General features: G+C 42.4%; 1 protein-coding gene across 1 annotated transcript in view; it reads left to right on the forward strand.

Moving 5' to 3' along the window:
- Positions 1–581: 581 nt before the first annotated feature.
- The window catches only part of PAH (phenylalanine hydroxylase), a 74,539-nt gene continuing 55,016 nt past the window's right edge, over positions 582–20,104 (forward strand). The window contains exons 1-2 of the mRNA XM_041738235.1: positions 582–951; positions 7,091–7,198. Of these exons, the coding sequence (XP_041594169.1) occupies positions 895–951; positions 7,091–7,198 (165 nt within the window). The 5' untranslated portion in view covers positions 582–894. The remainder of the gene's footprint in view (positions 952–7,090; positions 7,199–20,104) is intronic.

Raw genomic sequence — 20,104 nt, forward strand, 5'->3', positions numbered from 1 at the left:
CTGGCTGGGGAGGCAGGGCCCTCGGTTTCACTCGCTTTTTCTTAGGTGCCTGGAATGCCACCTGGCCCCACAGGAGAGGTGCTTGGTGACCCACTATCCCACACTTTTAAACAGGCTCTTCTATTTATTGAGCGTGAGGCTATTCGGCAAGAACCGTATTCAATGCTTAATGCATTTCCTCATTCTTATGCTTACTCATATTCTCACAAGATCCTGGCAGGGTGGCAATGCCACTGTCTTTTCGGGGTGCCCAGCAGGTGTGTGAACAGCTCAAGGACAGTCGAGTGCATCTTGAACCAGGTTGTGCTCTTACCTTTGCTCTTTAGCTGCTGTTCTCAGCGTTTACAATGCTCCCTTCCCTCCTGATTAGCTCTCTGAAGTCAAAGCTTGGAAAGATAGTTGGCTTAATGGTTAATAGCGGGGACCCTGCCCCGCACCAGTCATCGAAATCTAAATTAGGATCCTGGCTCTGCTCCTTTGGGGACAGTGGTTGGGGAAGAAAGGATGATTTCTTGCAACGCCTGTCACCTGTCATGAGCGGAGGCAAGGTCATTTGCACTGCAGAGAACCCACTCCCTGAGGCCTGCAGTCCTGGGTTGGCCAGCCCCGCCTAACCCCGGAGGCTGCGGGGAGCCTCAGCTCCTTGCAGAGCTGGCAGCCAGGTTGGGGCTCCCCTCCCGCGCCCGCAGCACCCTCCCCTCCCCCCGGGGCGGCCCGAGCGCAGCCCTGCGCCCCTGCGTCAGGACAACGCCCACCGGGGGGCGTTGCCGTGGACATCCTTGGAATCCGTCCTCTCCTCCAGCACCAGGTTTAAAACCTCAGCAGCACGTGTCGCCTGCAGAACTGCCCGCCACCAAGGCCCCAGCGGTAGGGACCAGGTGCACAGGGGCCGGCATGTCCGCGGAGGTCCTGGAACACCGGGGCTCCGGCAGTAAGCTCTCCGACGGGCAGGTGCGTTGGGCGGCCTGGTTGCGCCAGGAGGGAAGGGAGTTTGGGCCTCGGTGGAAAAGGGCCCGAGCAATGCAATGTGGGTGTTTCCTCCTCCCTTAGAAGCTCACGGAGGAATCTGAATTTATTTGAAGGTGATTAAAATATCCAGGAAGGCAACAGATAGTGCAGGCCCTCAACGCCTGTTGCCGAGGGAAGGACACTTGTCCTGTGCGGCTTTAAGGGAAACAGTGCTGTGATCTCCTAGAGCCTTGGATCAGAGCCGTGCATCTCTGGGCAGGTCACTGTCCCTCTCTGTTGCCTGCTTTCTCTGTCCTGCCCTGCAGTGGCTGCATCTTAATGATCTGGAATGGGAGATGGGATTTTTCTAGATCCACTTTCCTGTAATATTCAGGAAGTGCTCTCAGCCAGCTTTCAAAATGGCAAAATTTGAAGAAATTGTATCCTTCTTCAACTTCTGGAGAAAATGAGGCCTGAGGAAGTCTCAGACTTACTCAGACCTGGGGAAAGAGAAAATTAAACAGAGTGGAAGATGAAGAAGCCTTAGCCCTGAACTGGGAATGTGAGAGAATCCTAGATGTGACTGGGGATCATGCTCGGGGTGTGTTCTGTTCTCCGAGATTCATTGCCTTTTCTCTTGAGGTGAACAATTGCAGAATACACTCTGTGACTGAGTATTGCACTCCTAGGCTCTAGGGTTCAGACTGAAAGCCTAGCTCTGGGAGATAACACCGGTTTATAGACGTGTGTCATCTGTAGGATTAGTGGGAGCGATCTAGAGAACAGATAGGCAGGCAGTGGGGGGAAGGATGGTTGATGTTTTAGTACAACTAGAGAGACCACAGAACTTTGGACTGGTTTTTTTTTTTTTTTTTTTTTTTTTTTTGAGTCCTGTGAGAAAGACTTCTTTTGAAAAAGATGTGCGGTGCTTGGTAGAGAGACCTTCATGTTGAGGAGGGACAGGGCATCAGACAAACCCCAGAACAAATGCTGGCTCTGTCATTGTTTAGTTCCAGTGCCATTGGCAGGGGGCCCCCACAACCATGGGGGGATGGGGGAAAGTGATCTGGTTAGGGAGCCATGGGAGGTTAGAAGACTGAGAACCATAGATTGTCACTCTTGATGACTGGGGGATAGGAAGGAGTGTTTAGAGCAGGCCTGGCATTGAAAGCAGGATAGTTAACTTTGCAAAGCTTCAGGTTTTTTCATTTTGAAATTGGAATAAAAAACCGATGTCCTAGCATTGCTATAAGAATTAAATGAAATAGTATCTGTAAAGCTCTTAGCACAGTTCCTGGAGCATGGTGTCTAGTCAGAACTGGTTTGTTTGCTCAACAAAATGTGTCTGGAGCATTGGCAAGAGAGATAAGCACTGAGTCAAACACCGTGGTTGGTATAGCTACACCAGGGTGGGATCCTGGGTATGGAGTCAGGAGCCGTGAGCTTGTGTCTTTGGGCTACTAAAGCTGTGGAGTGGGGAAGTCACCCAGCTAGGAGAAAGGGGCTCAGTCTGATATCTGTAAAACTGAGGTGGTGGTGGTTGGGGGCGGGGGCAGTTTGGACTAGGTTGAGGGGGGACAGTTAGGATTCCTCCGGCTCTGAGAGTCTGCAAAAAAGACATAGTTTATGCCTTCTCGAAGCTCCCGACATAGATGAACAGAACATGCTGGACATAATTCGGACACGAGCCTGGAAAGCATGTGATATGTCAAGTGCTCTACACATAACAACCCTACAAGAGCTATTTGGTCCATACGTTCACCCAGCAGGCTCACTGTGCATCTACTATGTGCCAGGCACAGCAGAGTTTCCGCACGAGTGAAACGTGTATTCTAGTGGAGGAGAAAAATTAGACAAACACTAATCAGATGGACACATCATTTCATGTAGAGAAAAATGCTGTGAAGAAAAATAGAACAGGGCAGTGGGGTACAAGGTGAGGGGAATCATAGCTCTGAACAGCGAAGCCAGTCATCAAATGCAGATCTCACCTCCATACCTGGGGCACTCCTGGAGCACACAGCTTCCTCCCGCAGAGACGCACTGGAATCTAGAGTATGATGTGTCCACGGCAAGATGTCTGCATCTTGTTTCCTGTCATCTTATACCGTGGGTGTGTACGCATTAATCACACACCCGATTGCAAGCTTCCTACCATAGCTCCAGAAAGCACTAAGATTGAAAGTGCCCCTGGAATACCTAGCTAAATTTTTCATGTGATTTTGAAAAATGCTCTTTTCCAAAGATTACAGAGTGTATTTGTTAGACACAACCATGGAGACTGTATTTTTCCTGTTAAGTGTATTGCCTTGTGATCAAAATTCTTTCCTTGCTGGGTGCTAGTAAAGTTAGCTTTCTCTGCCCTATTTCTCCTATTTGGTTTCTGAGATACTTTTCTCTACTTTTACCCATCCTGGGTGTACATATATTTCTAAGTCTGCTCTCATGCCTTTTGAAAACAAGATATAGATGATGAGCCTATGTTCTGGAAGAGATTTGCCCAAGACCGCATGCTGGATCAACATGGCAACACTAGGATCTGAATCCACCCAAGGCCATACCATATCACAAACATCCCTGAGCTTTCTTTCATTTAAAGTCCCTCAAGTTTTGAAAAGGGGAGCTGTTGTCTCAGTTGGGTGTGTCACTAGGAGGCAGAAGGATGTGGAATTGTTGGATCCATGTTCAAGTCCAAGTTCTGTCCCTCATTAGCTGGGTGTCCTTGGACAATCCACTGAAACTTGCAGAGCTTATTTCCTCATTTGCAAAATAATAGCACCCACCTCCTGGTGCTATTGTAAGGACTAGAGAACTAATTACCTGTAAACTCTTGTAACAGTGCTAGTTGCTGCCAGCCATGATGTTCATTAGCTATAAAAAACACCAAGTATGGCTCCTGGCACACAGTGGGTGTTCATTCAATGGCAAGTCCTATTATTAATATTAATAACAAGAAAGAGTAGTATCTTATCATATGAGGGATCCCTGGGTGGCGCAGCGGTTTGGCGCCTGCCTTTGGCCCAGGGCGCGATCCTGGAGACCCGGGATCGAGTCCCACGTCGGGCTCCTGGTGCATGGAGCCTGCTTCTCCCTCTGGCTCTCTCTCTCTCTCTCTCTCTCTCTCTCTCTCTCTCTGTGTGTGTGACTACCATAAATAAATAAAAAATTAAAAAAAAATCTTATCATATGGTAAATGTGAATTTGAAGATACATTTGGGAAAAGTCATAATTAAAAATAATCTGTGCATTTACCAGTGGTTTCAAAGTCTTCCATGGTTAAGAATCATCTGGGGTCTTCTGAAAATGCAGATTCTAAGATCCTACCCCAGACACTCAAATTTGATAGGTTAGGGCGGCGGGGCCCAGGCATCTGCACTTGAACAGGGCATCATCCCCAGGTAATTTTGAAGTGGAGAAACAAGGAATATTCATTGAAGAACTCTGATCTAGGAAGCTTATGGGGAGAAAGTGAAGGGGACAGATGTGGGTAAGAGTAGGCTGTCAGGAGTAGTGTTGAATACCTGGTCTGCAAGAAACATGAGCCTTAATATGAATATATTGCCCGTAGCAGAAGGAATTATCTAGAATGATATTTAGGAGTCTGGGTAACTGACCTGCTACCTTCCACCTGTGGGACTTCAGAGGAGTCACCCCTTCCTTTCTCTGGCATTGTTTCCCCATCGGCCAAATACGGGGGTGTAACTAGATGAACTCTAAAGATAGGGCCAGCTCTGCGAGTCAAGTGTCATGTGGGCATCAGAAGCTGAACGGAATGCTTAGAACCAGGAGGGAGTATTCATGTCAGCTTGGGAATACCGAGGTCTCCTGTAAGGAGGGAGACCCAAGAGGACTTTTGAAGGGGGCTAAGATATTTGAAAAGGGAGGCAGGAGGGTGGTGCAGGGCATTTGCTTTAAGGAGAAGCTGAAAAGACAAGGAGAAAGCTGGTTTGCTGGTGAGGTGAGTCCTGTGGGCAGAACTCGGGAGATGAGGTACCGAGATACTCCTGAATATCAGAAAGAGGTATTTTATCCTGCCGGCCACGGGGAGCCTTTAAAGAATTCTGAGCAGAAAGAGGACACAAGAGAAATTCTGTTAGGCTGGATGGATACAGATCACTAAGAGCTGGATTAGTGTGGGAGCAGTGGGAAAAAAAGAAGGGCCTGACTTGACCCCGAGGGTCATTTCTGGGAAAAGTCAGTTAGGACTTGGACATACACAGGAGCAGGAAGGTGGTGGTGATGGGAGGGTTGGGGAGGGGTGCATTCAAGTCTGAATTGCCCTAGTCATAGGTGGTGGCTGTTAAGGTGTACCTGGAATGTGTTACTTTTCTTGGAGGCCAACAGAAGAGAATGTTGCCAATGGAACCAGAAATGGAAATCTTTTGTCATTTCAAGGAAACCACGAAGGACTAGGGGCTCAGTGTGCTCTGGAGGAAGAAGAGTGGTGTCAGAGACTCCTGTGCGTATCTCTGGCAGGGTTTAAAAAGGCGGAGGCAGGGCAGTGTCCTGCAAGAAGCTGTGAGTCACAGACGGATGTAGGCTGGGGTCCCATGGTGTGGGGTCCTGCCCTGGCTCTGTCGTTGACTGCATACCTAAGGGCAATTACTTACCTTCTCTGATGCTTCTTTTTGTTGTCAATAAGAGCGGACACTTGGTAGATAATAAAACCTACCTCCTGAATTGTACCAACATTCAATGAGATGATCCGAATCAAGTGCTTGTTCTAATGCCTGGAACATTATAGACTCTTCATACATGGTAGATTAACTATACTGGAATTAAAAAAAAAAAGACAAAAGATCTGTATTCAAGAGAAATAACATCATGGTCCATTTAGGGGTATGTAACAGTTCAGTTTTCCCATTCACTGAAGCACTCTGCTGATGATTTTGGTTTTTGCCCCACACCTTTGGTTTTGGTGGAGTTCTTGGAAAATATTAATTTTTTGAATGAAAAGAATTTCATTTTGAGGGTCTCAATATTTCAGCAGGGCTTATGATGATGCTAAGTCACTGGGAGAGCTACTGGGAGAGTCATTGGGCAGGCTCTCAACAAGGCTTCTCACTGAGCTGATGTAACATCCATTCCACTAATTTCATTAACTTTCTTACAAGAGAGTAATTGTTCTGCATGGTTTTGTTTTGTTTTTCTTCCTGCTTTTAGGTACATGCTATTTATTTGTGGGTACACAGGGAACTTTAGATATTATTATAAAACTTGACTGTATAGTTTTTAAAGATTGCCGCAAACCCTGCAATGCCAACCCTAATTGCACCTTAGTTTGCTGTCATATGAAGGTGGAAAGTGCTAGATCCTTGTCATATTTTATTTAGTGTAAGACATCCATCTTCTGGCAGGTCATTTGTGTTACTTTTATGTATTTTTTGACTCTTTCAATAACTGGATATCTTAGATCCTAGCTTATAGGACATACAGCTTTCCTGAGCATGATGCTTCCCTGAGATCCTTGCCAAAGGCCAATCATTCTTGTGTATTTATAATATTTCCATCATTTTTATATGTAAACTGTTCTATTGTTTTTTTTTCATCATGTGAATACTGCTTACAGGGCTTATTATTAGCATGATTTTTCTAGATGAGGAAACTTAGAAGGCCAAGCTATTTGCCCAAAGTGTTTCAGCTGGTAATTGAAAGACAGAGGACTTCAACCCAGATCTTTGGTCTCAAACACCTATTTTTAGTACTTTGTACACTGTATTTTTCAGTGTTTTCCTGAACAATTTTTGAACTGTATTATACCATCTCTGAGGATCTCCGTGTTGTGTGTCTATTAAGCCAAATATTGAGGCCCTGAAGGATGAGGCGTTATTCATTTTTGGATCTTAGAGCTATAATGGTGTCTGGCCCTTGGTAGGTGCTCATTAAAAAGCTATTGAATCTATAGGATGACCGGTAACATCACTGAAGAAAGGTTTCTGAAATTGAATTCTGACCTAGGAGCATCATTGAAAATATCACTTCCCTTGACTTACTTATCTTCTCCCAGAAGTTGGGTCCTTCTGTGTAGAATATATGTAGCTTATTGCATTCCAGGCCTTAACTAGAAGAGAAAGTTTATGCCAGACTCTTCCTTGAAGATTTCACAGGAAAACATTGTAATCAAGACCACTTCATCTTGTAGGAAACAAGCTACATTGAAGACAACTCCAACCAAAATGGTGCCATATCACTGATCTTCTCACTCAAAGAAGAAATTGGTGCCCTGGCCAAAGTCTTGCGGTTATTTGAGGTAAACATTCATTTCTGCTTTGGACAATGCATAGCAGACTTCTGGGTTATTTTCTAATTGAATGTCAGGAGAAGAACATGGGATCTGGAACTGAGAGGCTTGATTTTCAGCTCAGGCACTTAACATTAACCAACTGTGTGACCTTAGTGGAGTCTTCCATTCTGTCGGAACTGCTGTGTCTCTATTCACAGAATCAGAATCTGTGAATCATTCAGAATCATGAGTTGTACACATAGGAAGCTGGCCATGGTTTCAGACATCTTTTATCAAGCTTTTCCTGAATTAATTACTATCTTTTTGGTATTCCCAAAGCACTTTACTTTTAAAGTGCTTCAGGCAGAGAACCTTGGCTTAGTCATCTTTATATCCTCTACAGACCAGTTTTATGCATATTTAATGTTCACTTAAGAATGAAATTAATTGGGATCCCTGGGTGGCGCAGCGGTTTGGCGCCTGCCTTTGGCCCAGGGCGCGATCCTGGAGACCCGGGATCGAATCCCACATCGGGCTCCCGGTGCATGGAGCCTGCTTCTCCCTCTGCCTGTGTCTCTGCCTCTCTCTCTCTCTCTCTGTATGACTATCATAAATAAATAAAAATTAAAAAAAAAGAATGAAATTAATTAGAAGCAAAGCAAATTAGGCTTTATTTTATTTTTTAATTTTTTTGTCCTGGATTTTAAGAAGGAATATTTTTGAACCAATTATTTTTTACCCTAAATTCTTTAATTAATTATATCACATGGGGTACCTAGGTAGCACAGTCAGTTAAGTGTCTGACTCTTGGTTTCAGCTGTGGTGATGATCTCAGGGTCATGACATGGTGCCCCATGTTGGGCTCAATGTAGAGTCTGCTTGGATTTCTCTCTCCCTCTAACCCTTCCCCACCACTTCTCTCTCTCTCTCTCTCTCTCTCTCTCTCTCAAATAAGTAAATCTTTTAAAAAATTATATATGGTGACTGAATACATAAATCAACGGAGAAGAGACACATCTCTCATGCAGAAGAATTCCAAATAATTTAAGTAGATACTCTATACTCAAAGAAGAACAGCATCACTCTCCACTCTTTAAGTGTGGGGGGCACAGTGTGACTTTCTTTTAAACAGGACAGGATGGAAAGGGGACGGAGAACTCAATACACAGTAGCTCAGCCAGGTGATGAAGGTCAGTATCAACAGTGATAAGTCATGTAGGTAGGAAGAACCCTTGATAGAACTTGATAACAGCACTTTACCTCTGTGGTCTTCCTCCTCTGAAACCATAATCCCAATCCAGCTAGAAGAAAAACATCAGACAAGTCTCAATTAAGGGGCACTGTACAAAATACCTGACCCACACTCAACAAAACTATTTAGATCATCAAAACCAAAGAGTGTCTGAGGAACTGTCACAGTCAAGAGGAGGAGCCTAATGGGATATAACCTCTAAATGCTGTGTGGGTCTGGAGTGGGAGCCTGGTACAGGAAAAGGACATTAGATATAAAGGAAAAAAATTAAAATACAGTATGGTCTTTAGTTCATGAACATGCATCAGTATTAGTGCATTGGTTCTACCACACATTCCACAATAACATACGGTGCTAATAGTAAGGGAAGCTGGGTGCAGAGTATACGAAAATTTTCTATATGTCATCTTAGTTTTTCTATAAATCTAAAATCTATCTAAAAAAATAAAGCCTATTTTTAAAAACATTGAACATGTCTATCCATAGGAGGTGGGGGGTGGGGAGGGGGATGTCTGCCTGAATGAGAGCAAGCAACACAGAGAAGAAAGAGCACTTTCTGAATGACAAACTGTTCATAAGGAAAAATGAATCTGTAAAATGCTCCTATGCAACATTCTAGCCTTTGTATTATACAGTTAATCAGCATTTTCCCTCGAGAGGTCAGGCTTTAATCAGTTAATAAATTAAATAATAGTAAATTAACAGGATGTTTTCAACCTAATAAATAAACCACAAGCAACTAAATTACCAGTACTAGATAAAATGCACCCGGAGGGTGTGTGTGTCGTGTGTCTGTGAGTGTGCGTACTCTGGATGAACTTTTTAAAGCATTATCTAAAACTCAACTGCCATGGTCAATAAGTGGTATTATTATATACATCTACAGAGGAGGAAGTAGAAGTCACCATACTGGGATTGGTGGAGGGGCTTTTTGTCAATGTGTTTTGTGGTTTTTTTTTTTTTTTTTTCAAATATATTTCAGAACTTGCTCTAGACATTAGATGGATCGGCTTCCCTTCTGCCCTTCTAAACAGACTGGCAAAATGCAGAGTTAAATTATCCTCCTTCCTATCCTCATTGAGGAAGATAGAAAATTGAATTCTAGGGCAGCCCCAGTGGTGCAGCGGTTTAGCGCCGCCTGCAGCCCAGGTTGTGATCCTGGAGACCCTGAATCTAGTTCCACGTCAGGCTCTCTGCATGGTGCCTGCTTCTCCTTCTAAGGCCTGTGTCTCTGCCTCTGCCTCTCTCTCTCTCTCTTTCTCTCTCTCTCTCTCTCTCTCTGTCTCTATGAATAAATGAATAAAATCTTAAAAAAAAAGAAAGAAAATAGAATTCTAGTGTCTGTGGAACCACAGTATGAGATGTACCAGTCATAGCGGATGCTTGATTCTGTCCCCATTTAACCTGGTGGAGGAGATATAACTATGTTTTATGCGTGAAGGAAGTGGGGTTCTGAAAGGTTGAGGCATTTGTTTAAGGTCACACAACTAACGTATAGCGACGATGGGATCCTGGATGGGCAAACTAGGAGCTCTCTCTGGTGCCCCATGCTTCTGCCCAAATACAACTGTCCCTGCATATCTGAATACTTCTGGAGTTTTCTTTTCTTTTTTTTTTTTTAATGCAAATATCATGGCTCCATTTTCCTAGTCTTTGAGAGAAAGGGACCGGTCACTAGGTATTCCTTCTTTCTTTCAGATTGAAACAGGTATCAAAGTGCAAGAAAAATAACTACCTACGTCCCTCTCATCCCTATCAGCCACTATTAACATTTTGACAGGTTCACTTTCATTTTTTTTTCTTGTATGATTATGGTCTCAAACATTACACATCAACATACTGTTTCTTTATAAAGAACTACAGCATTAAGGATGTGTGGCAGTCCTTTCTGATCAGTCCTGTCATGCTGCAGACTTCCTGGCCAACACAGCATTATTCTGAGTTTAGTATACTTTTTTTCTATATTTCAGTCCTTAAAAAAAAAAATGATATCTACAATGACAAGTGCTGTGCTGTTCACACTTGTCCTGCAGCCTCTTGGGGTCAGCTCAGTAGAGCCCAGAACATGGACTCTGCAGAGACAGCTGTGGCTTTGGGAAAATTGCATAATTTCTCTGTGCTTCATTTCCTCATAATAATACTAGCATTTGTTTCAAAGGGTAGTTGATAGGACTGAATGGCTTACTGTAGGCAAAACCCTCTGAGTAGTTGCACAATTAAATATTCAGAAAGAATTGCTCTGTATTCTTTTCTGAATGCAGTGATTTTGAGATACATACATGTTGATACATCCAGATCCACTTAATAATTTCTGAAGAGTAGTTCATACACGTACCATATATTATTTATCTGTCCCCCTATTTTGGGCATCTGTGATATTTCCGATTTTCTGAAGTCACAGACAATTCTGCAGTACTTTGTTGTTGTTTTTGGTATGCAATGTGCAAATTTTGTGGGGGGGGCATTCAATGAGTTAATCTTTATTAAACTATAAATATGAAGATCAATTATGCCTATTCTAAACAATAATGATAGAGAGCTTCTTAGATTAAAAAAAGAAAGAACTACAGAAAGAAACAGACAATAAAAATCCAGCACTTTGCTGTGTACACATTATAGAGCAAAATATATGCACAAATTTTGAAAATAAAATGCTTAGCTAAATCAACTCACATGCAAATACAAATTGAAAAAAGCAAGGGCTTTGCTGAGTGAAATAAGTCAATTGGAGAAGGACAAACATTATATGGTCTTATTCATTTGGGAAATATAAATAATAGTGAAAGGGAATAGAAAGGAAGGGAGAAGAAATGGGTAGGAAATATCAGAAAGGGAGACAGAACATGAAGACTCCTAACTCTGGGAAAAGAACTAGGGGTGGTGGAAGGGGAGGAAGGTGGGGGGTGGGAGTGAATGGGTGATGGGCACTGAGGGGGGCACTTGACGGGATGAGCACTGGGTGTTATTCTGTATGTTGGCAAATTGAACACCAATAAAAAATAAATTTATTCTTAAAAAATAAATTTATAAATAAATAAATAAATAAATAACAATAAATAAATAAATAAATAATAAAAAAAGCAAGGGCCTTCAAGGATAGCATTTGGAAAAGAAAAATTTAAGCTAGAATTTTAATTGCTGGTCCTAAGGCTTGGACATTTTTAGTCTTATTTATTTATTTTTTTGAGAGAGGGGATAGAGAGAGAGAGAGAGAGAGAAATGATGATGATGAAGGGGAGGGACAGGCAGAGGGAGCCCAACTTGGTTTCGGGTTCATGACCTGAGCCAAAGGCTGATGCTTAACAGACTGAGCCACCAGGTGCCCCTCAATATATTGTTTTAAAAGAAACTACTAAGTTGTCCTCTAAACTACTAAATTACTCTGTAACATTTATGCTACCTTTAGTTTGCTGCAGGAACACTCATTTCTCTATACTTTTAAGGTTATTTGCTTATCATTGCTTTTTAATCTTAGACAGTAGAAGGAGTAGGATGTACCAATTTATCATTTTAATTTTTGTTTCTCAGATTACAAGTGAGATGATAAGGTGTCTTTTCATATTACAGGACCTTAGATTTTATTCCTTTGTAAATTGTGACTTGTACATTCAGATTTTAAATTTTTTCTGTGGCAATTTTACCTTTTCCTTACAGATTTCTTGAAATTTTATGTAATCTGAATACTATTCTGTAGAATGACAAATATTTCCTCCCAGACTCTTTATTTTACTTGAATTTATGGTATCATTATCATACTGAACTTTTAAATTCTAATGTAATTAATATTTTCGGTCACTTCTTCTATCTCTTCCACATGTGATCTATGAGCCCTGTCAGAAATCTTAGAAAAAGTATAAAGATCAGAAGGATACTAGAAGACTAGAGAGAATCCAAAGCCTTGATTTTTTATTTTTCTTTTCAAAACAAGGTAAAAAAACCTAGAATGAATTACTTAATATAGTTTGTCAACATTCAAAAGGAAATAGCAAGGACCAAGAGTCAGGCAGGGCAGGGCCATTAGAGGAAACAAGAGTAGCTCAGTAGAGCAGAGAGACTGTGAGGGCCCCAGCGTGTTTGTTGTGTATTTACATCTCTCGTGATATGAGGGTGACTGAGGTGGAAGAGCAAGTGTTAGATGGAAATACAGACAACATCCCTACATCACGTAGTTGACACTAAACCTCTGGACCATATAAAATAAAGCCAAAGATAATAAAAGGTAAAACTAATGAAAGACTCTAACCTACACTTTATGCAGTGTTTCCTAAATAATATTCCTTCGAATTCTATATGTGAATAGGTATTTTATTAGAATGAATAAAATAAGTCTGAAAAGTCTGGAATAGTCTGGATAAGTCTGGAAAATTGAATAAGTCTGAAAAATTCTCCGTCTAGATTTTGGAAAGCCATCGCACACATAAACATATTAAAGGCCCTGGGAAGCCCTACAGAGAGGGTATTTATCCAAGGTTACGGTGCCCGGTATTTCCCAAATGTATTTGGCCAGGCAGTCTTGTTCAGGGAAGGCCTACTGATATTTTGCAGGCATTAGTGTTCCACTAGATTCATGCTGTTTTAGAGTTATGAGCTCCAGACCATCAGTTATAACCTAGGTTTTGGGGGCCCAAGGAGTAGAACAGCATTGGGTTAAGAGTATACTGTCTAGAACCAAACCGAGTTCAACACCTTTTTGCACTGCCTATGAGCTGGATGAGCTTGGAGCAGTTACATGACCTCTTGGTGGCTTAGTTTCCATATTTTTAAAAATAAAGGTAATAAGAATCTTTCACAGGGCTTCTGTGAAAATCAGATGAATTAATGCTTGTGGAGTGTTTGTTAGAGTACCTGACACATGGTAAGAGTGCAATAAATGTTTATTCTCGTTTCTGCATATCAGTTTTAGAGAGCCATTGAACTTCAGGGAGTCTTAAGTTCTCAGCAATGTGAAAAGGTGTTAAAGGATTAGGATTATTTTCTTGAAGAGGGATGATGGGGCAAGGACATATTTGAAGGGCTATTCTGGGAGAGAAATACTAGTTATTCTATTGCTTCAGAGGTAAAAGGGCAAGGTGTAGAAATCACAAGAGGCATATTTGGAATCACTTAAAGGTAACATTTCTACTGTGGAAGGGTGCCAGAAGGCATTACACAGAAGTATCCCCACTGTGAAAACAGCCAGTGAAAGGCAGGGCAGAATCTAAGCAAAAATCATGGTGTAAATATACTTACTTGTTCTTAATAGAGACAAAGGCCACAAATCTATCCAGCTCCCCTAAGATTGGCGATGGAGGGAGAACATTCCATATGGAGAATCCCCTGTACCCTAGGAGTCCCTCACTGCATTCATATCCATGGTTTTTTTTTTTAAAGATTTTATTTATTTATTCATGAGAAACACACAGAGAGAAAGAGAGGCAGAAACACAGGCAGAGGGAGAAGCAGGCTCCATGCAGGGAGCCCAACATGGGACTTGATCCTGGGTCTCATGATCAGGATCAGGCCCTGGGCTGAAGGCTGCACTAAACTGCTGAGTCACCCGGGCTGCCCAATCACATCCATGTTTGATGACAGGACCATCCTTCGATGGCTTGCAGCATAGCAGACATGCAGCAGGGACATTTAACTACACCTTAGTACATGCTCAGAGTAATAAACCAAGGACTAAGAGTTGTGTGAACCTAGATGACCTGGACCCCTGTCCCAACTCCATATGGTGACAGCTTCATTAGCCCCTCGCCGTCAAGAGTGCCTATGGGCATCCCAACTCCTCAAACAAAACCTGAGATCTGCAGAGTGAGGGCAGATTTCCATGGTCAGGCTTCATTCCCTCCCTGGGAGCCCATCTTTTCCTCGGATGATTAACACCAAAATCGCTGTCCCATGAAGGGAAGCTGTTACCTGCCAGTGGGCCTGTGGACTTGTTGACCTCGGCTAGTAACAATACCAGAATGTAACACAATCACTTGGGTATTTATAACAGAGATACAGAAGTACTGTGTTGGCTTCATGGGGAGAGACTGAAGCAGATGTTTTCATGAACTGGGGTCAAATAGTTAGGAAGACACCAAGATGCCACCTGTGAACTTGAAAACATCTCACTGTCCTCAGTTGTTCTGATTTTTGATTCTTCATGCATTTATTTAAACATTATCTGTAGCTTTCTGTATTTTTAGACTCTACTTGCTCGTGTCCTGCCCCTTTGTGGAAAAATAGTCTCTTGAGAGTCTTTGCTGCAAGTGGCTTCGTAATAGGCTGTAAAATCAGATGTCAGGCCCTTGGGGAGGTTGCAAAGAAGAGGTCTCCCTCCCTCTGCTAGCATTCCACTAATCACCTTACTGTAAGTCCTCTAAGGAAGGGAACGAGCAAAAACATGGATGGAGAGTACTGAGTTCATGGGTATTCTCAATTAGCACCATTTACTTGATGGGGACACAGAGGTCTGACTAAGCAAGCTGCCCAAAGTTAGACACTTAACCAAAACTGCTTCAGAGGTCACCCCCCGTCTTCACAATGGACGGGGCTTTTGGAAACAAATGGAAAAGGCCCAGTCGGTATTGGCCACATTCACATCCTATGCTCCGCCTGTACCCAGAGGACCTGTGCCTTTTCCATATCAGATATTCAGTGAGCTCATCCTCTCATATTTATGCATTCAATTAATGTTTTTTTTTTTTTTTTTTTTTTTTTTTTTTTTTTTTTTTTTAGCATCCACTGCTAACAGATCCTGTAAAGGTGCTAGGGAGATTGGGGCGAGTCATGGTTGTTCTCTGCCCCTACAGAAAGGAGAGAAGCTCAGGGGCCCACAAGGCAGAGTCAGCCAGGAAAGGTTTCTTGCAGATGGAATGTTTGAGCTGACACCTGAAGGGGGTGGCCAGGAGAGAGAGGAAGGGGGAACTGAATTCCAGAACAAAGAACTACATACCTTAAAGGGAGAGAATAAGCAAGTGGTCAGGCCGTAGAATCCTCACATCCTTTGTATCTGCCCACCTCAGAGTTCCTGGGGACAGAGGTTGGGTTGCAGGGTTACATGTAGGAAGATATGCCATGTTTACTATCTGAAGTTTGGACTTTAAGGTCCCACCTGTAACCTCTGGGCCTGGAGAGCAGGACAGGATCTAGAATGAATCCCGAGGGTTGCCTTGACCCCACTGGCCATAGATCCAGAGCAGTCGTGAGCTGTAAAATGTCTACAGGAACATTGCTTCTTCAATCAAAATAAGAAGAGCTTTGAGTTCCATTAGGGGTGGGGAAAAAGAAGTTCTTACCACCCAGATGACTTCTTAAAATTTTCTTTAAAGGCCCTAATATGGATCATGATACAAAGAACAGCCATGTAACTCACTCCCTGCTTAAGAAATGACCAAAGTCCCTGGGCTTCCTCCCCAGATATAGGGATTAATCTGAATCTGATATTATTCCCACCCATCCTCTTAGACTGTGCTATATATGGCTGCCCATTAGAGATGTAGGGCACAGTGCTGCAAGCTTTGACTCTTCGTAAAGTTGGAATTGTATGACGACTGTCATTCTGCAGTTTTCTCTCCTGATGATGGCATGACGAACGTTGCCATGATGATCTGCTCAGTGTTCTCATTGGTTCTCCCTGCTGTGTGTTCATGTGCGACTCTACTGCATCCTGTCCCACTGGTGGGCATTTAAGTTGCTCGCATTGGCCACCCGCACAGGTGGTGCAGCACTAACCCTCCTGCACGGGCAAGGGTTGACTACAAGGACTTCAGATTGAACACTGGTGCGGGTTTTAGCCGCTCAATCACTTAGAGCTGGACGTGTCTGAGAAAGAGCAACACAGGATATACTTTCTGAACTTTTATTATGAAATTCGATCCCACATGGTGACAATTTAAAGAGTGCCATGACCCCAATCACATGAATTGTGATTGCTCTTCGGGAGCCCTGGACTGAAACTGGGCCTTTTCTATCTTGTGACCCTTGGGGTGAGCAAAAGTATGAAGAGGAACACAAGGACACAACTGTTCTTTTCTCTAAAGAGGCCCCAGTTCTCCCCAGAGAGGAGTCTCCCCTGAGTTGGATGCAACCCCAGCTAAATGAGGGGAAGGTTAAGGGATAATCTAACAGAGACGGAGAAGACAGAGGCCAGAAAAGGCCCAGAGATCACAAGGGAGATTTTTCCAGTGGGATCAAGAGTGTGTCTCTGAGGACGGTCTCCAGAGGGCATGAATCTGGCTGATGGTGCAGCTTGAACCCACTTGAGGAGTCTTTTCCAGGGCAGGGTGGCCAAAAATATTGTGCTCACGCCACAATTTCGTCGTGTGGCCCACACTTTTCTGATGGTGTTTGATTTCCTGTTCATCCCAGTGGATTTACTTCCAGATTATTGCTCTACCAGGGTGGTTCCGGGCCCTCTCACAGGACAAGATGGGCAAGACATATAAGAGGACCTGCCTGTGTCCCCCTCTCTACTCCTGTAACTATAATTTCTTACCCCAAATACTATAGGGGCCTGCAGACTGCTTCTGCCCTAGGCCCATGAGGCTACTCTTAAACAGACCACCTCTTTCAAAGTGCGAGCCAAGAAAGGTATCTTCTCTGCCTCATTACCTTCCATGGCTTCTTATTACCACTCTGAGCGAAACGTGAAGTCGGGGGAAGGGCCCATAGGTCCCTGTCAGTGACGGCTCACCTCATGTCCTGTTGCCCATCCTCTTGCTCATTCTGCTCCAGACACTCTCGGCCTGCTTGGCCTTCCTCAGTCATATTGTGTGCTGTCTTACCGCAGGACCCTTGCACTTGTGGTTCCCTCATACTTTTCTCTCTTGTTGACTTCAGATCTGTACTTACAAATCATCGGTTTATTTTTTGAGCTGTTCCTGTTTAAAATAGCACCTTTATGGCAGCCTCCCCCACCCCAGAATATTCAATCCCTCCTTCCTGCGTTATTTTTCTCCATTCAATCTGAAGATTGTCTATTCTAAAAATAAGTAGAAATATATATATTTCTATTTCTACTTATTTTTCATAGTTACTGTTAATCTTCTGCTTCAAGAATGTAAGCTCAGGAAGAGCAGGGATCTTTCCCACCCTGTTCACACATATCCCAGCACCATGAACAGTGGCACATGGAAGGTGCTTGGTTGAATGAGTTGTTGAACGCTCCTGTCGTTTTACGTGAGACCAATGATTTGGGACATTCTTAGTGAATGTCTTTGATTTTCCCCCAGAAACCTCTGGAATAGGCCAGAGCTTAACTTCGTTCAAGTTTATTCTAAGGCAACAGCCTGTAGTGGTGCAAGAGGCTCTCCTTTCCCAGCCTAGTCTTGTCTGAAAGTATCTTCTGCTTTTCTTTCTCCTTTTTGAAACATGCTTTAAAGAAAGAATCTGAGAAAAATTTAGGGTAAAGCAAATAAAAAGGGAGAAACATCTCATAAAACATAAGGCATCTTGCCTCCCTGGAGAATGTATATCTACATCAAGTTGAAAGAGGCAAAGCATAATAGTAAGTCTTTACTGTATATCCATCAATGAAGCCAAAATTGTGTTAGGTGCTTTTCTCCTTTTTTTTTCCCCCTGAGCTACGAGGTAATATTACTGTCTTTATTTTAAACATAAACCAAAGTTCAGGAGGACCAAGTGCTGTGTCCAAGGGTGGAAAGCAGCAGAGCCAGAGCTTGAACTCAGGTTAGTTTCCAAAGCCCACTCTCCCCACTGTACCCTTCTCCTTTTCTCCAGCAGTGAAACAGAAGAAGAAGGAATGGACCCTAAGCCAGAAGAGACCCAGAAGGGCAAATCCATTTTTCACCGTTGTGAATTCTGTGCATCTGTAGTTTTATTCACTAGTGACCAAGCCCCCTATTTAGAAAAGTTTTCCTCAAGGATGGGAGCAGGAAGGGGTTTCTAGCTAATCTTTATTGAAATCAGAGGTTCATTTCAGTTTCTTTTTCTCTGAGTCCCCATGCTCTCTGCTCAGGCATCCTGATTAAGGTGTTACCTTGCTATCTTTTATGAGTTGATTCTGTTGACAAATCATGAAGTTGTCTTCACAATATCTACCTCCGAGCTTCCCTTGCCTTCACTCAGATGTCTGTGATGTGGTCAACTTGTAAATCTATACAGACCTCTTTGCCTAAAAATAAAAATTAATTTACTAAAAGGTAGCTGTGATCATAATTGGGTTTGGAGGTTCATCTCTAAAGCCTCTCTTAGCAACCAAAATTATTGGTATCTAAGGATCCACACTGATAAGCTGGACAAACTCCAGTAAGGAAATTGCATGCCAAACTTGAGACTTATTTATTAACAAATTGATTCAAATGGGAAAGAAATAGTTTAAAGAGTTTGGCGGGGTGTCCTTAGCTGAAAACTTCACTCACATTTAAAAGATAAATGTCTCTTTTCATTATAAGTCTGATATTATAAGGCTTTTGGCAACTAAATAGAAGTTATACGTAATCTCATAATAATTCACTTGGATGAATTTTATTCTAGTCTTTTTCTTTTCTTTTTTTTTTCTTTTGGCCCAGGCATAATTTTTTAAAATGTGTTTTAATTATCATATACTTATATGCATCCTGAGTATTTTCCCAAGTGGTTGTCATTGCAACCACTTAAGAAATAAATTTTTCATTATAAAAGTAATAAGTGTTGTTTTTAGAAAAGTCAAAGTATGATAAAAAATAGAAAGAAGGAAACAAAATTATCTGTAAATCCATCATCTGTAGACTACCACTGTTGACATATTTTGGAGTAGATTACTGACATGGCTTTATGCATGTTGTTGTTACTTGTTTTTTTTTTAAGATTTTTTTTGTTTGAGAGAGAGAGAGAGAGAGAGAGAGAGAGAGAGTGAGAGCATGAGCTGGGTGGTGGGGATTGAGGGCCAGAAGGAGAGGGAGAAGCACATACCCCCAGGACCCCGGGATCATGACCTCAGCCAAAGGCAAAGGCTCAACCAACTGAGCCACCAGGTGCCCCCTTTGGTTTGTTTTTTTATTTGAATTGACGTAAAATTGACATACACCCTGTAAGTTTAAGGTGCACACCATAGTAATTTGATATTTTTAAATTTTTCAAAATGATCCCCACCAGAAATCAGGTTACCATCGTCACCATCCAAAGTCATTACCATAGTATTGACAAAGTCCCTGTGCTGTATATCACATGCCCATGACTTATTTTCTTTGTAATTGGAAGCTTCCACCTGTTAATCCCCTTCATCTATTTCTCCTGCCTCCCAACTCCTACCTCCTCTGGTAACCAACATTTGTTTCCTGTATCTATGAGTCTGTTTCCGTTTTGTTTGTTAGTATTTTAAATTCCTCATGTAAGTGAAGCCTTATGGTATTTGTCTTTCTCTGTCTGACTTATTTCACTTAGCATAATACCTCCTAGGTCCATCATGTTGGTACAAATAGCAAATTTTTTCTTTAGAGTTTTTTTTACGGCTGAGTAATATTCTACACACACACACACACACACACACGCACACACACACACACACCACATCTTTATCCATTCACCCATTGATGGACACTTAGGTTACTTGCACGTTTTTGGCTATCATAGTGAACATAGAGATGCACGCATCTCTTCAAATTGGTGTTTTTGTTTTACTTTTTTCAGATAAATACCTGGAAGTGGAATTGATAGACTGTATGGTAGTTCTGTTTTTATTTTTTTGAGGAACCTCCATACTGTTTTCCATA

The sequence above is a fragment of the Vulpes lagopus genome, chromosome 23 (genome assembly GCF_018345385.1).
Source record: "Vulpes lagopus strain Blue_001 chromosome 23, ASM1834538v1, whole genome shotgun sequence".
NCBI lineage: Eukaryota > Metazoa > Chordata > Mammalia > Carnivora > Canidae > Vulpes > Vulpes lagopus.